Genomic DNA, 16,720 nt, shown 5'->3' on the forward strand with positions numbered 1-16,720 from the left:
AATTTACAGCCATCACATATTATAAAACCACTTTATTAAGCAGTAATACAGTACATGTGTTCTAACACCACTGACGAGCAAAGTTGTTAACACATGGAGTAAATAAATAGATAGTAAAGAGACAATATTAAGTTTAAAGCGGTCATACAGTATATCTCCACTATGATAACTATAAACTCATACATCACAATGACATGATCATAGACTGGCAACGTTTCGGTCAATCAAAGCATGCTGGAGCAGCATGAACCATGAGTCGGCTTTCTTTACATAACCATAGTATTTACTGTTGTCCCAGTATCTGTGTGAAATGGATATCTACAGTAGTAAGTGCATATGTATCTATCACACACATTCCCTTGCTGGACTGGTCTTATAACATGAGGCCTCTGATGTGAAAACCGTCTGCACCGTGCTGAAGTTGTGGTACTGTATAACGGTAACGCTCCTGATTTAAACACATATTACCTGCAGCTGCATAGGATCCAAATCAAATCCTACCTCCACCAGTTTCTGAGTTGCCCCCCCCCCCCCCTCTCTCTCTGTCTGTCTTTCCCATCTCTCCTTCCATTCTGTCTGAATAAACACATAAACAATAAAAAAAAAATACTCAAGGTGTAGTGGATGTTCACTCTCCTTTAACAAAAAAGAAAAGAAGAAAGCCTTCTGCCCTGTTCTGGACTGTCTACTCCACCCTCACAGTGCCACTGGGACCAATATAGTCCACAGCTCTGGGTCCAGTCATGTCATCAACAATGAGGCCAGTGAAGTTAGCTGGCTGCACCATCCCTTCCTGACATTTCCTGGAAGAAAACAGAAAAACATCTGTGAGGCCAAATATTGCCTACGACTGCTAGCTCTACACTCTACACTCTACACTTCACAACAGCTGCTACTACTACTATGGTATCAGTAGAGATTCTCAGCTTTAATTCAAGGTTGTTGTTTTTTCAGATTGAGTTCATTATTTAGATGTTACAAAAAAAAATTAAACATACTATTTCAGGGCTCCAAAAGTATTGGAAAAAGTCATATAATGTCCAAATAAAGTACTCATGTTTAGTATTTAGTTGACAATCCTGAGCATGCAATAACTGTCTGAAGTCTGGAACCCATTGATCTGCCTGAAGTCTGCAACCCATTGATCTGCCTGAAGTCTGCAACCCATTGTTCTCTGGGACAGTTGTTTGGTTGTTTTTTCTTAATTATGGCGAGGATTCTGCGGTCATACACTGTAAAAGTCTTCCTTGGCCTACCAGTCCGTTTTGATTGCTGGGCTCATCAGTGCTTTCTTTCTTTTTTAATGATTGATTTTAGTCTAAGCCGAAGGTTTTGGCTATGTTTCTGAGAGATTTTTCTGATATTTCAGCCTCATAATGGCTTCTTTGACTTTCATTGATGTCTCTGTGGTCCTCATGTTGACAGACACCAATAGCAGACTTCAATGGCGAATGCAAAGCCTAGAATCAATAGCAGACACTGACATTTTTCTTATGCCTGCACAAATGATGTGACGGAACACACCTCACTAACCAGAAACCCGTCAAGCCAATTCTCCAATACTTTGGGTGCCCTGAAATAGGGGGGGGGACTATGTATACAAAGGGTTGTAATTTCTAAATAGTGAAAGAAATCTGAAAAAATACAACACTGAAGTAAAGATGAGAATCTCTCCTTTAACCTCATAGTAATTGTTTGATTTCAAATCCAAACTGTCGGGAGTATAGAGCTAAAAGAAGACAAAATGCTTCCTCTTTCCAATACTTGGAAGGGCACTGTACGTCTATATTTATTAGTGCAGGAATATTTCTGATTATGCTCATTACACTGAATGCATGTTGTTCTTAATTAAACTTACAATTTAGTTAGGCAGTGGGAATGGTAGCATCGCAGTATAGTAGTATATACTATAGGATTATACAGCAGTATACTAGAGTAGTATAAACTACCAGCCGTGCCTCACGGGGAGAGAGGGCCCTGCTCGTGCTTAGAGGGAGAAGATCAGAGCTCCGCTGAGACCTACCCTGGCACTCCGTTGTCCTCCCTGCTCTCTCACTCTTTCTTTCTTCATATCCTCTCCTCCTTTTCATGTCTTCCTTCCTTCTCTGCTGTGTACTTTTTTTTTTCAAAACTCCTTCACATAGTCTTTGTGTTCTACTCGTTCTCTGCCTCCCTCCCTCCCTCCCTCCCTCCTTCTCTCACACCATTCCGTTATAATCGTCACCCCCCCTAGAGATGTTATTTCTCAGAGACAGACCCAGTAAAAGAGGCAATTGTGCAATAGTTACTCACCCTCTATTTACCAGCCTTGCTACAGCTGGTATTTACCCAGTGTTTACTAAGGAAGCTTAGATGCGGGAGCTATGTGGTAACAAGGGGTACTTTCTGGTGCTTACCAGAAACTTAGCAGAACTGGTAACTACCTGGTACTAAATGGCACACAGTGGCGCTTGTGTCAGCGAATCTAAAAGAACTAGCAGGTCGAAAACGTTTTTAAGTACTATACCTGATATATAATATGGGGCTGTAAAATAAAGGGTTATCCAATAGTCTGAGCCAGAGCCACAGTGGTAACTCAAGTAAATGCTGTCGAGCCACAGATAGACTGAGGTGACTATCGGTCCTCCGGCTGAAGCTTCTTGTAAGGTGCCCTGCAGATGCGTTTGATCAACACAGAAAACCAGGGCTGAAAGGAGTACAAATGAAAGAAATAGTCTTCCTTTATCTTTAAATTATTGTAGGCAAACAAAAGTTAAGAATAAAGTTGTCCTCTGATTAGGGGTGGTGGTGGTGGTGGTTAAAAACAAAGGAGAGGAATATGATTAGGATTATTTGAGTACAAATCATGAATTCCAGATCAGGAAGAATCACATCTCTGCTGTATTACTCTATATGGGTGGAGTATCATATTAGCATTGATTAGTTGAGGATCTGATGATGAAATCCCCTTTGCCCTCCCGTTCTCTTCTCTGAGGCCCACAATGCTGGCCTTGGCCCCAGAATAAGGGGAGCTACGGGGGGGGGGTTAGTGATCCCCTCCCTGTCCCCTCCCTACCCCTAAAGCCTGTTGCCAAAACCTTCAGGAAATCTACAATTCCCCAGATCTTATTTCCTATCCTGCCTTGTCTCCTGGCTCGTGGCACACTTCCACAACATGGCAACCTGAACAGAACGTTAAAGACTGTGTCTACCTTACTGCAGTTAGTCAGTGGGATGGTCCAATCCCCTTATTTAATAAGACAGACCACGAGGAAAACCCTCACTCTACTAAGCTCTTCTGCTCTAATCATTGTCCTTGAGGGAGAGAGTGTGTGTGTGTGTGTGTGTGTGTGTGTGTGTGTGTGTGTGTGTGTGTGTGTGTGTGTGTGTGTGTGTGTGTGTGTGTGTGTGTTTAGAATTGTTTTCTGTGAGGTGTTTGTCCGTGTGTGTATACAGTATGTACTGTGTGTGTGTGTGTGTGTGTGTGTGTGTGTGTGTGTGTGTGTGGGTGCGACTGTTCCCTGTCAGAGTTGCAGTGCATGTGTTAGGGATTTCGAGCTCTTCACTCTGTGAGTTGACTACTGTTCAGGTTATTGTGATACCTTGTGTTCACGCCACCCTCACCATTCCCTAACCCTGGAATCTGTTTCCTTCACCCCCCCTTAACCACAGATCTAGGATCAGATTGCCATACCATGAATCCTCGCCTTCAACATTAAAAACATATGACAACATACCTGACCCTGTATCAGTTATTAGTGGTAACGTCTACATTACCTACTCTCTCAAATCACAGGCCTGCTTAACCAACCGCTGCTCAGTGTGTCATAATGTGATCATTAAGTCAGGGTGAACTGTCAGACTAAGGAATGTAAAGTCAGTCCTCGTCAAATTGGTTAGGTTAGGGTGAGGGTTATTTAAGGTTATACAACGGGTTGATCAGAACAAGCATTGTGATTGGCCGAGAGGCATTCAAAGCCGTGCTTTATTCCCTAGATAAGGTAATACTTTATAGACGTATTTATCCTGTTTACCATACCTTGCACTAATATCCCTGCGCAAACACAGGAATTACGAAGATGTGTTTGTGACAACAGGGGTCGTTTTGAGAACAATATTTGTGCAGGGCAGAAACCACCACAATCTATCATGCAATAAATACTTACTGTAAGGCACTGTTTTGTTATTACTGTCACAATTCTGTTTTATTTTGTTACCGTTTTAAAAAAGCAATAAGGCGCTTGAGTCCGTGCTTTATCGGTTGCCTCACAACAGCCCTCAGCTGTGACTTTATTCACGATAAAGCATGGCCTTACTGCTTAATTAGGGTTACATAACGATAAAGTTTAAGGGTAGAGTCATCCCAAGGATCCCACATAGCAGCTATCAGAGAGCGTGTGGCCACCGCCTTTGAGCATAACATTTATCCATTCATGATGAGTATTTGGATTAGAGTTCTGATTCTCACAGTTCGGTTTGCTAGCTTTATTTAAAATTCGAAAAAGAAAATCTGTGAATTGCTGTTGGTCAAAATTCTCTCCATGAGGAGCTGACATGGCTGCCAGGGAACTATGTAGTATCATGTAAATGCATCATTGCGCTTCTGGTTATAAACATATTTTAATCTCAATTTTCAATTTTAAACTCATTGGCCAAACTCTCTGTTTTACTGTATATGGCTCTGAGGGATATAACTTCTATCTAGATTTCCCCAAAAGGTTAAAGGTCAATACAATCGTGCGTGCGTGTGTGTGTGCGTGCGTGTGTTGAAAGGACCAGAGAGATCTTTGTCTCCATTTTACAAAAGCTGACAATGAATATAAGTGAATATGTCAAATAGGGAGAGAGAATGCAACAAAGGCCTCCATTGGTAAACTGCGAGTATGGGCCTCATTGATACTAGCCTGTACACCTAGTGTTTCACACAACTTGTCTCTCTTATAACCAGACATATCATAGGTCAATTACATTGCTCTGTCTGAACACTGAAAACTAACTTGACCTCAACTGCTGTGCAAATCTTTAATAAAGTTTTTAAAAAAGCAATACAAAACACAACCTGGTTACACAGTATTTTAGTGAAGAGAATTTATTTGCTGAATAAGTATCGCCTTTTTTCCCCTGCTACTCTCCCTACTTTCTGCGGCTGTAGAAATTGGCCACCTGGATCATACCATTCTGTTTGGTGCTGTAAATCACAAAAACACATTAGGCGTCATAAAAAAGTCGGATTTTATACACAATTCATTAATTCTGATGACTATCAGTATCATCTGATACTGGCCCTAAAACGACGAGCGCTTGTTTAAATTGTTCAGCGTTTGATAACTAAGATGATCAACTCTTTCACAACAGCTCATAGAATTAGGCCATTCCAGGTGGCATTGAGCGCCTTTTGTAATGTAATTGTAGTGGTGTAATTATCCCCTGTCCTGCCCTATATGCTGCAGGTAAAGTATGCTCTCTAGCCGTGAACGTATGTATCTGAGGGGATTACATTCTGCCTCTCTCCCAGCCTAACCCCTCCCCTAATGCGTCATGGTTCCGTCTGACCACCGGAGGGCGGCAGAGATCACCCAAGAGACTGAATGACACTCAGGTCAGGTTTTATATTGTTTCATTAAGGCTTTCCTTTAGATAGGTCTGTTTTCAGTTGTCTCTTTGCAGAAGCTCGATTTGTTTGCCATGTGCACTTGTCTCCTGTATTAGTTCCCTAGCCAAGGACTTTGTTGTTTTCCCAAGTTTCAAGTTTTTGAGACTTTTCCAGTAAAGTGACCTATTTTGATCTGCAACATAGTTTCCTCGTTTTGCCTGGGTCCTACCTCACCACGTCACATAATGATACCTAATGAATGACGGGTTTGCATGTCCTATTCTGTGACTGGAATGTCAGAAGTACGTAAAGTGGACATCTCCTCTCAGAGCATATGGTATTTAGAAGGTCAAATATGGACAGACAAATATAATGATAGATAGATGGTGGATGGGTAGGTGGGTGGATGGATGGATGGATGGATGGATGGATGGGTTGGTGTGTAGATGGATGGTTGGGTTGGTGGATGGATGGATGGATGGATGGATGGATGGATGGATGGATGGATGGGTAAGTGGGAGGATGTATGTATGTATGTATGTATGTATGGATGGATGGATGGATGGATGAGTTGGTGGGTGGGTGGATGGATGGATGGATGGATGGATGGATGGATGGATGGATGGATGGATGGATGGATGGATGGATGGATGGATGGATGGATGGATGGATGGATGGATGGATGAGTTGGTGGGATGGATGGATGGATGGATGGATGGATGGATGGATGGATGGATGGATGTATGTATGTATGTATGTATGTATGGATGGATGGATGGATGGATGGATGGATGGGTAGGTGGGTAGGTGGGTGGATGGATGGATGGGTTGGTGGATGGGTAGACAGACAGACAGACAGACAGACAGACAGACAGACAGAAACAAAGTCGATACAGTATAGTAGATCTACACTCACACTGGCTCATGCAGGCTGTGCAGGAAGCTGTCTATCTGGTCCTGGGGGATGTCTCCGTCCAGGTGGGCTAGGTAGGTGTAAAGACCCACAAAGGTGTCAAAGGGGATTCGGGCCGCACCCCCCTCCTCATTCTCCGTCAGGATCTCACACGCAAACTTCAGGGCACTGATGATGGTCTGAACACACGCACGGATGGTGCGCACACACACACACACACACACACACACACACACACACACACACACACACACAAAGAGATAAGCCCAGGGCATCAAGACAGTGCATGACTGCCATCATGTGGTGAATAGTAGAACTACACCACAGTCACTCTAGTCCAGTGTTAACAAAGACCTTGAGCTTTGTCTTAAGACAGACAGCGCCACACCGTCCACGCTGACAGAGAGTTAATGCAACACAGGTCACACTAGAATGATATCGCTGTTATAACACAATAGCCCTTTCTCAATAGTCAGACAATCTGTCCTCTCCTCGATTCCTCTGTACTCAATTCCTCTGCGACCCAGAAACCGATGAGTGGTCGCCATATTTAAGATCGTATCAGTTGTCCAGCAGGGCATCAAATGTATGTAAACCGTAAACTCAAGTGTCGCTCTCAGACCTTGAAGATGACCTCATGTGGGTCCTCTGGGTTCAACCCCCCAACCCCAACCCTAACTGCTCTTACTCCATACCACTGCTCTTCTGTACATATCTGTCTATACTGTTCATAATGCACATATCCTTATATTTTTCTTAATACTACTGTTAACACACTACACATATCTGTACGTACTGTACATACCTGTTTATACTGTTCATATGGCATTCCATATTTATTCTGCTATTACTCTAATGTTACTGTTAATACATATATACTGCTAGACTGCATTGCCTATACAGCTCTATGATGCTTACACTGTTCATACTGCATCCTATTTATTCTGCTTATAATGCTACTGCTAATTTCTATACTGCTTACACTGCACTACTTATACTATACTGCACTACTATACTGCTCATATACTACACTACCTGTATATACTGTTCACACTGCACTTTTCTGCTTTTTTGCACTTCTGGTTAGACGCTAACTGCATTTCGTTGTCTCTGTACTTGTACTCTGCACAATGACAATAAAGTTGAATCTAATCTAATCTAATCTAATCTAACCCGAACACAGACATTTTTCCTCAGCGACTCACCCCTCCCAGTGCACTGCAGCCCAGAGCGAAGAACTGCATCCAGTCGATGTTAGCGCTGAAGTTCCCCAGAGCCAGCAGAGTGTCCAGCTGCTCCACGGGCAAACACAGCCCTCGCCATTTCTGCTGCAGCTCCTCCTTGGTGGTCGTCTCTTTAGGGGCAAGCTGCCGGAGAATAGAATGGAATGGAATGGAAAAAAACGGTGGCTGTGTGGAAATGTGCATTTAGCTTTACATTGTATACCCTTTACGGCCCTAAAACATGTTTAAAAGTTTATGAAAATGTTGTTGGCAAGGTTTATGGAAATGTAGATGATTGTAGTAATGTCGTGCGCAGGGATGCCATCAGCTTGACAAAAAAAAAGCAGCATTTTTTTCTTCCCAGTCTGTTTCGTGCCGCCTGTGCCTAGGATGTGGGAAGTCTACATGACGTTCACAATAGTAAATTCCTAAAGCAGTTCTGTGTCCATCTTCTTAGTCAGTACCTGTTTGTGTAGGACTTTGAGCAGGCCTGGGGTCAGTCCTGTGTCTGTCCTCTTAGTCAGTACCTGTTTGTGTAGGACTTTGAGCAGGCCTGGGGTCAGTCCTGTGTCTGTCCTCTTAGTCAGTACCTGTTTGTGTAGGACTTTGAGCAGGCCTGGGGTCAGTCCTGTGTCTGTCCTCTTAGTCAGTACCTGTTTGTGTAGGACTTTGAGCAGGCCTGGGGTCAGTCCTGTGTCTGTCCTCTTAGTCAGTACCTGTTTGTGTAGGACTTTGAGCAGGCCTGGGGTCAGTCCTGTGTCTGTCTTCTGTGTCGCAATGGGCATCTCCAGTCTCTCCTTGGCAGGGAGAGTGTCTCCATTGGACAGTGCAGTGAAGTATCTGAGGGTGCAAAGACACTTTAGTCTTCTCACATCTTCCCTTATACAGTACCAGCTTGTTAGCCACCCAATCATCTCACATCTTCCCTTTACCTGCATGTCAGCCACCCAATCATCTCACATCTTCCCTTTACCTGCATGTCAGCCACCCAATCATCTCACATCTTTCCCTTTACCTGCTTGTCAGCCACCCAATCATCTCACACCCCCTATAAGTCCTTAGGAGCCACCCAATCATCTCTAGCTGACACACATTTAGTCACTTCTCAGGCCTGTTTTGATGTAAGCTGTCCTCCAAGGAGGAAGGACCACAGTGGGGACGGGTACTTACGCAGCTGACCACTGCAGCACGTCCTTGGGCTGGGTTCTGATAGCAGCTTTGGTGAACTGTTTCAGGATGTCTGGCAGCTCAGGGGGAATGTTGATTTGCTGGGCACAATACATAGTGTCTGGAGGGGGCATTGCTGTAGTTCAAAGTGAACAATACATTTACTTGCATGTACTTCATCATTTTGTTAATGTTGTCATTCACATTATAAGTCTTATGGCATTCACCTCAACTCAAAGACCAGGACAGCACACCACGACAGCCAATAGTCAAAGGTTATAGATATAGCTATGATTTTGGGAACACATTTTGTTTACATAGAAAGTAGAAAATGTTTATGAAATACATGTATTTATATTCCTATGGTATTGCGTCCCATCACATGTAACAAGCCAAACATTAATACAAATGTTGCAAAACACTTTAATGGACAGGGCTGGGTAAAAGACGGAACGGAACAGGCGGAATGAGTTTTGGAACGTATACTTGTCTTTAGTACCGAATATCTCAGTGCTCACTCTGGTGGCAGGCAGCATTGAGATGTCCTTGTGGTCTCTCGAGGCTAATTGATCATTAGTTCATTAATTCGCCATGAGGTAAAATTAGCGTACGTTATTTGCGTAGATTTAATATTATTTCCGACTGATTGATTCGGATACTCTCCAAGTGGGAAACTCCTCTTATCATCTTTCTACAACGAGTTTCCAAGTCGGAAATGTCCAAGTTTTGTCGATCCAAGATGTCATGGACGCACCATAAATTCCAACTTTTGAGCCTCAAATCGTACTCGAGCAGACAAGATGTTTCTGTACACTTCAGAATACATTCTGCTGCTGCTGTCAGCAGTAACATCGTCAATTAAGACAAGTCAGCAAATGACAAATCAGTAAATCTTGGACAGACGCCTACCTCCTGGAGAGCGTTCCTGATCAGTGGGACAGTTTTTTTTTTTTTTTTCTTAATTATGGTGAGCATTCTTGGGTCATCCACTGTAGTCTTCCTTGGCCTACCAGCCCGTTTGGATTGCTGAGCTCACCAGTGTTTTTTTTCTTTTTAATGATGTTGCACACTGTTGATTTTGGCTAAGGTTTTGGCTATGTTTCTGATAGTTTCTGATTTGTCAGCCTAACAATGGCTTCCTTGACTTTCATTGACACCTCTTTGGTCCTGATGTTGACAGACACCAATAACAAACTCCAAGGCAAATGCAAAGCCTAAAATCAATACTACACATTGACAGCTCTCTTATGCCTGCACAAATGATGTGACGGAACACACCTGACTAACCAGAAACCCCTGTCAAGCCAACTCTCCCATCACTTTTGGGTAGCCTAAAATAGAGGGACTATGCATAAAAAGTGTTATAATTTCATATTAATTGATCATTCTTGATCTAGACGAGGCACTTTGAACTGTTGAGCCACAATAAAGGGACAAAAACACTTTGTATGACACCCCTCATGGTTGAAACTCACTTCGTAAAGTGTTGCTGAGTACAGTGGTAGTAAAAATCATATTTAGCCTTGGAAAATGATTTGTGTACAGTCCATTATATGTCCCCTATGCAGTGCAACAGTCTTTCTTCACGGTAATTAACACACATAATACATCGAGAGGATTACATGTTTATTTCCAGATCTAGTTACAGAAAATGTGTGGTTCCTTTACCCCATATTTAGTATTTCTAAATGCTTAAACAAGTTTAACATGGGCGCTTTTATTTTGAAGAAATCCTCATTTACATACACCCGAGCTAAGTAGGCGGAGCTCCACGATTGTCATTCACAGAACATAGCTGGATTTCAGTTGTGACACCGAGTCGGATTTTCGCTCACAACGGCACTATATTTCCGAGGATGCGGAAAATCTTTTAAAAATCAACAATCGTTCCACGATTTCTAAGTTTATTTCTAAGATTGTTATTGTTGATTAGCAAAGCGGCGTCGCGCTAGAATGACGATACCGGACGTAAGACAATGGTCCCGAGGACCAACTACTGTAGCTGAGCTTGTTTTCTAACAAGCGATACGTTTGCCTGTCTATTATACAATCGTTAAGTTAGAAAAAAAACCTGAAAAACCATTACCTGCAAACTTGTCGGTTGACGATTGTCGCTGGAACAAATCAGTATATACAATGTATTTTGCGAGGGAGCTGGTGAGCTACAGGCTCATCGTAACGTAGTAACCTAATGTTTGGCGAAGACGTCGCTTAGCAACAGTGAGCACGCTGGTCTCGTGTCTATGTTGATAGAACGACCAGAGTGGTCCTCAACCTTTTTGCCTCTAATGCGCCCCCTTGTGTCCAAGAAAATATTTCAGGGCCCCCTTTCATGAGCTGTATTAACCTTTTTTCCTTGTGTTTATTTATTTATTTATTTTTTAAAAGTTGTGTGTTGTCAGTACCATCAGCCTATACTGCTTGATGATTACTTTTCAAACAAAACATACAATGAATGAGAATGACATCAAAATAAAATTAAAAAATCTAAATTATTGTTTCCATGGCACTTCATTAAAGCAAGCTCTCAGGGTGCCATCAGATGATAAGTCTATGAGCTCTTCCAAGAGGTTGGATGGGAAAGTGGCTGGAAGCTTTGCCTCAATGTTCTCAGTAAAGGGGTTATAAATCCATGGTAAGAAGCTGCTTGCTCCTCTGTGATTTCAGGGAAATAACTGTTAAACTTGTCTAGCATCATTGACAGGTGCACTGTGATGGTGCTGAAATCCAGCTTTCTCTTCTCTATGAAGTCATGGACCTGTTCAAACATGAGGCACGAGTTTTCCATAGTTTTTAGTTTTCTTTTGAATGCCTGGACTCATTCATACTGGGTAATACTGTCTGTGCTTGCACCATGCATTGCTTTATTGATCTTGTTTGTTTCACTGAATATGTCTGCAAGGTGAATATGTCTGCAAGGCGACCTACCAATTGCTGTTCCTTACAAAAATACATATAGATTCAAGATTCAAGATTCTTTATTTGTCACGTGCATACAAGTATACAGTGAAATGCAAAAGTGACAGTGCCACAGAGTAGTGCAACAATACGTTTTAAAATAGAATAAAATAAAATAGAAGTACTAAAATATATAAACAGTATGAACAGTATAAACAATATAAACAGTATAAACAGTATGAACAATATATAGTGTTGTGTCCTTGTGCCCCCTATGGGCATGGCACCTCTGCCTAGTAATTGGATGTTGTATTCCTTCATTGCCTGGGTGACTTGTGCGGCATTTCCTAATTTGTGCATTGTATGAACATTCCTCTTCCCACGTCTCAGTTGTAAGATTTTTCCACAGACTGGCTTCCCAGGGGCTTTCACCAGCCTGCTTCATTTGTCCCATTGTAAAGGGTAGTCCTTCTTCAGGGTTTAACATTTGGATTAGCATTTTGGTTTCAAGTCTTTTTCAAACCTGGGGAGCCAGGGAGGTAAGGGTTAGGGTTAGGGTTAGCAGACCTAGCAGACATGGTTGAACCTGCCTAATTTCAGCTCCTATAGGTGCAGTCCACAGGGTCACAGACATGCACAATCTACCCCACCATGGCAGTGTGTCAGCTTTAGTAGGGTGGATTGAAATGCTGCAGCTTAATTTATCTAATTTTCCCCTACTTCCGACAACATCAGATTTCCATTGTCCTCACCTGGAGAATACAACAATGCATTTACCATGAAGGCAGAGCTAACTTAAAAAAATTGCCATATCCAATATAGTTTCTCTGTTAGTAAGGTAATTAGGATACTTACGAGTTCCAAATCCTTTTCCTGTTGAGTACAGACAAAGAAGAATTTAAGAGTGTGATCATACTTTTTATCAGGTTGAGTTTCAGTTCTGTTCAGTTCAATCTTTATTATTCCAGATCGGAAATCTGGTTCACAAGCAGGGGTAACATAGCATAGCAAAAGATTGTTGAAAACAAGTAGCTTACCTCGACATTTCAAGGTTATTATGACTAGTACCAAAACCAGAACACCCAGAACACTCAGAACACCCACAGCAGTCGGAATGATCCATTTCAGTTGATCTACAGGTGGGCAAGGACAAAGCATTCCAAGAGACAAAAGAAACAAGGAACATTTTACCAGTACTCCCACGAAGGACATTTCTAGGGCTGTCAGGACGTTTTACGTGGTTAAGATGAGTTAAACCAGTAAGTAGGTTGTGCAGTACTCATCAGCATCAACATTCAGTTACATTAAGTTGATATTAGAGTTATACTGCAATCAGGTGATCAAAATCTATGAAATAAATGCTTGTATTTATTACCTTCAGCTGTGTTCAGGTGGGAAAGGGTTACATATGTGTCTCCAGCAGTGCGGAGTTCACAGGTGTAGGTCCCCATATGCTCCAATGTTAGGTTGTGTAGCTGAAGGCTGCCTGCGTCAGACACTCGCTCAACCTGGTCCTTCCACCGGTCCTGGACCTGTGGTTTAGCTGTCTGGCTGGTGCTGGTGTAAGTGTAGGTGAGGATGGGCGTTGTGTGGTTAAAGGTCCAAGTGATGTTAAAGCTGGTGAGGGCCTCTGGGCCACTGCAGGGGACTGATATCTCACCGCTTGCAGAACCCAGGACTGGAGCTGAAATGTTGGAAGAGTTTGGAGCATCATCTTTGTGTTTACAGTACAGGACATTCACAGAGATTTGTGAAACATGTGGTAGATAACTGATAGTGGAATAGGTGGGATAGATAGATCCCAGAGAGCAGACGACTCCAGGCCAGATCTGGCCAGAATATGGGAGATCTGCACTGTGGGAGCGTTGACAGTTTTGCTTTGGGGCAAGCTCTGGCATGAGTCGCTAAAGTTGCATGGGACCATTTTGTTCAAATTAGGAAGATCTGGCTTAGGTTTGGGATCTAGCTCTAGTTGTCAAACCGAAGCCATACCGTGGACAAAAAAAAAGCTAAAACCTGGCTGGCTTTGACTGGATGGCAGTTCAGCCATTTTTACAGGCTGGCTTGTATTTGGCAACTAGATCTAGACCCTAATCTGTGGAGATCTATCCATCATCGAACACAACACCAGCAGTCTGTTCAACAGACGTTTTGGCATATCATCATTTGAGCACTGTGCTCCAAATCTGCTATGACCAGTTGATTAATCACCTTGTTGTCTCAGAGAAGCTCTTCTTATCCTTGTGTCGACAGTGACGGAGCAGATGTAAACAATGTCTATGACATTTCCTACAATGCTTTGAAAGCTGGTGATGTCATAGAGTCCCTGGTTGTCTTTCTTGATGCTGGTGTTCTGAAAGTTTTGGCTGTAGGAGGGCGGGTCAGTGGACCAGGTGAGCTCAGGGGCGGGGTAGATACCTCTGGAATTGCAGGTGATGATGTCACCTGATAACTGTATGTCCACCGAGTGGACTGGTGCTGCAACATAGTTAGAATCAGACTAAATATACTATACATAGGGGAGGCAGGCAGTTGACTTGACATTACAAGGACAAAGAGACAGACAGACAGACAGACAGACAGACAGACAGACAGACAGGTTGGCAGGTAGGTAGGTAGGTTGGCAGGTAGGTAGGTAGGTAGGTAGGTAGGTAGTCTGTGTCTTACCCACTTCCAGGTTGATGTAAGACTTTTTATTGCCTTTGAGAGTGCTGGTGAGACACAGATATTTGCCCTGGTCCTTAAATGTGACGTCTCTGAGTTGTAGTGATGCGTTGCCATGTGCGATGTTGTCTTTAAAAAGGGATGTTCTCCCTCTATAACGTTGGTTCTGATAGTCCAGGTGGTCACTGCCATGGTGATAGGGGTGGACTGTTAACACGGGTCCCTCCTGTGACTCGTGGAGCCAGCAAATGAACTCATCACTGCCGGGCAGGAAGCGGCAGGGTATCACACACTTCTCAGAGAACACACACCTTACAGGGGGGTCTGTGGAAGAGTGGATAAGCACAGATTCACCAATAGCCAGAAAGTCCTTGCTTTTATCTGACAGGAGACACATCTGATAGGACAGGTGTCAGCAACTGGTGGTCTGTGTGCCGAATCTGGCAGGTAATCTGTTTAACGTGGCCCCCAAAGGTTTTTTCCTATTGAAAAATATTTTTTTATCAGGAATGCTGGTGGAAGCGGATGGGAGTGTAAGCCCTTGTGATTGTAATAAAGGAATACAATCATTATGTTATTGTCATAAATGAAATGCAGGCAATTTGTCAGATGGGGCTATTTTTTGTGGTCAATTTGCAGTGTAATAATGCAGCCTATAGTGTATATAATTTATTATATAAATAAAAAGTATTTTGCTTCGGAAAAAAAAAATCAACCCCAGGTAGTTGCCTAACCTTGTAATAGGAGTTGTGAATATTTACCCCCCCAAAAAAAGGCACGGCCCTTCTCTTCCAGGAAACTCAAAGTGATTTCTTCTCAGTGGCTCAGAATCTAAACAAGACTGAGTAGATTGCAGTCATTCAGCAACTTCTTATCAGTTATTCACACAACGTTTCCTGGTTAATACTCTTGTTGTAAGGAGGAGACATTAACTAAATACACAATTGTTGATACTGTACCTCTATTCAGGCATTCTGAAAAAATATTCCAAAATGATACAGACGTGGAAATGATTGTCTAAATACTGCCCAGAGCATGGTGCCTTTAATTTTGTGTGATCATATGTAAACCAACATTTCCATCATATAAAATGATCATGTACTGTGATCATGTACTACACCTTGTCCAAGTGTAAGTATTCCCTTGGGGAGTGACTCCATACTAGTGCGGTGTGAGACCAGGCTGAGACAACAAGTAGAGTCAGCTAGATACAAGACAAGACCGGTAGAGACAGGTAGACTCAGGTAAAGACACAGGTGGACTCACCTGTCCCCTCTGTGTTTGGGACGGTCAGTAGAATCAGCAGACTCAGCAGAATGACCACTGGACTGTCCTCTGTTAAGGACATAGCCTCCGCTCTCAGTGTTGTGCTATGAAGAGAATTCCATACACAGCTCTACTATGAGAAAAATGTCGTCACTAATCAGTCAGTCAAGATTTTTGTTCACAGTTGCATGACTAGGTACAGAGAGCAAAGTCTACTGATTGTATAATGCTTCATAAAGGGGCTGATGAATCATTGTTGGTGGAAATACGTGCCTCACCCATGAAATTGGCTCACTTGCCTCACCCACTAAATTTTCACCTTACTTAGTGCAATTGACCTGGCACTGTATAGTGCATATACTATAGTTCTGTGCCACCATGGCTCTTCTTGTGTCACCTACTGCATATGAAACAGATATATTCCAGGCCTCCAGTGACAGAGAGAGGATCAGCAGACATCACACCCCTTTAAACCCTCTTCATGAAATAAAATCTCAACAAACTGAGAAATACGCTTGCTGTCCTGCACCTTCTTGTTACCTCCCAGGTCGCTCAGTGGCCTCTACTTTCCACAGCTGGACACAGATTAAGCCTAATTCTAGATTCATTTTCAATTGAGATTTTAAATTTGAAAATGTAATTTAGTCCAAGAATAGGCTTAATCTGTGTCTGGGACATCACCCCATAAAATAATTAAAGCAACTACAGTAGCAGTTATTTTACAAGTCATTTAAAAAAAAAAAGAATAAATATTCTCCTTGATTATGACTACTATGACTCCTATACACTTTTATGAGAGAAGAACAAGTGTACCTCTTCATAAACTAATAAATAATGAGTTATTACTGGATTGTTTATGTTTTTGTTGACAGAAGAGATTTTGTAAACAAATGATAGCTGTATAGCTTCAAATTATATGTTGACAAATTCATGTAACACAACAGATAGGTCATAGAAATCTAGTGCTATTTGCCTGTTAAAATGCATTTTAGGAATTATTTCATACATTTTGTTGGT

General features: G+C 42.4%; 2 protein-coding genes across 2 annotated transcripts; both read right to left on the minus strand.

Moving 5' to 3' along the window:
- Window positions 1-670: 670 nt before the first annotated feature.
- ropn1l (rhophilin associated tail protein 1-like) lies at window positions 671-11,223 on the minus strand. The gene is made up of 6 exons (XM_083684796.1): window positions 10,962-11,223; window positions 8,879-9,011; window positions 8,425-8,548; window positions 7,691-7,852; window positions 6,489-6,664; window positions 671-803 (listed from the first exon to the last, which is right to left on the minus strand). Exons 2-6 carry the CDS (start codon window positions 9,007-9,009, stop codon window positions 686-688), a joined length of 711 nt encoding a protein of 236 aa, XP_083540922.1. The 5' UTR covers window positions 9,010-9,011; window positions 10,962-11,223; the 3' UTR covers window positions 671-685.
- A 1,255-nt stretch (window positions 11,224-12,478) lies between these two features.
- On the minus strand, window positions 12,479-15,785 carry LOC310817927 (ICOS ligand-like; the record flags this gene model as incomplete). Its single annotated transcript, XM_083688677.1, has 7 exons — window positions 12,479-12,525; window positions 12,629-12,646; window positions 12,811-12,906; window positions 13,149-13,457; window positions 13,985-14,251; window positions 14,441-14,818; window positions 15,704-15,785. 7 exons carry the CDS (start codon window positions 15,783-15,785, stop codon window positions 12,479-12,481), a joined length of 1,197 nt encoding a protein of 398 aa, XP_083544803.1.
- Between the last annotated feature and the right edge of the window lie 935 nt (window positions 15,786-16,720).

This window comes from Argentina silus (assembly GCF_951799395.1).
Source record: "Argentina silus genome assembly, chromosome: 1".
In the NCBI taxonomy this organism is placed as follows: Eukaryota; Metazoa; Chordata; class Actinopteri; order Argentiniformes; family Argentinidae; genus Argentina; species Argentina silus.

Excerpts from the sequence above, each read along its gene's own strand:
- ropn1l (XM_083684796.1), bottom strand. The coding sequence starts at position 9,009 with ATGCCCCCTCCAGACACTATGTATTGTGCCCAGCAAATCAACATTCCC. Across the intron at positions 7,853-8,424 it reads TCAAAGTCCTACACAAACAG|CTTGCCCCTAAAGAGACGAC; the intron begins GTACTGACTAAG and ends ATTCTCCGGCAG. Across the intron at positions 804-6,488 it reads CACAGCCTGCATGAGCCAGT|GAAATGTCAGGAAGGGATGG; the intron begins GTGAGTGTAGAT and ends GTTTTCTTCCAG.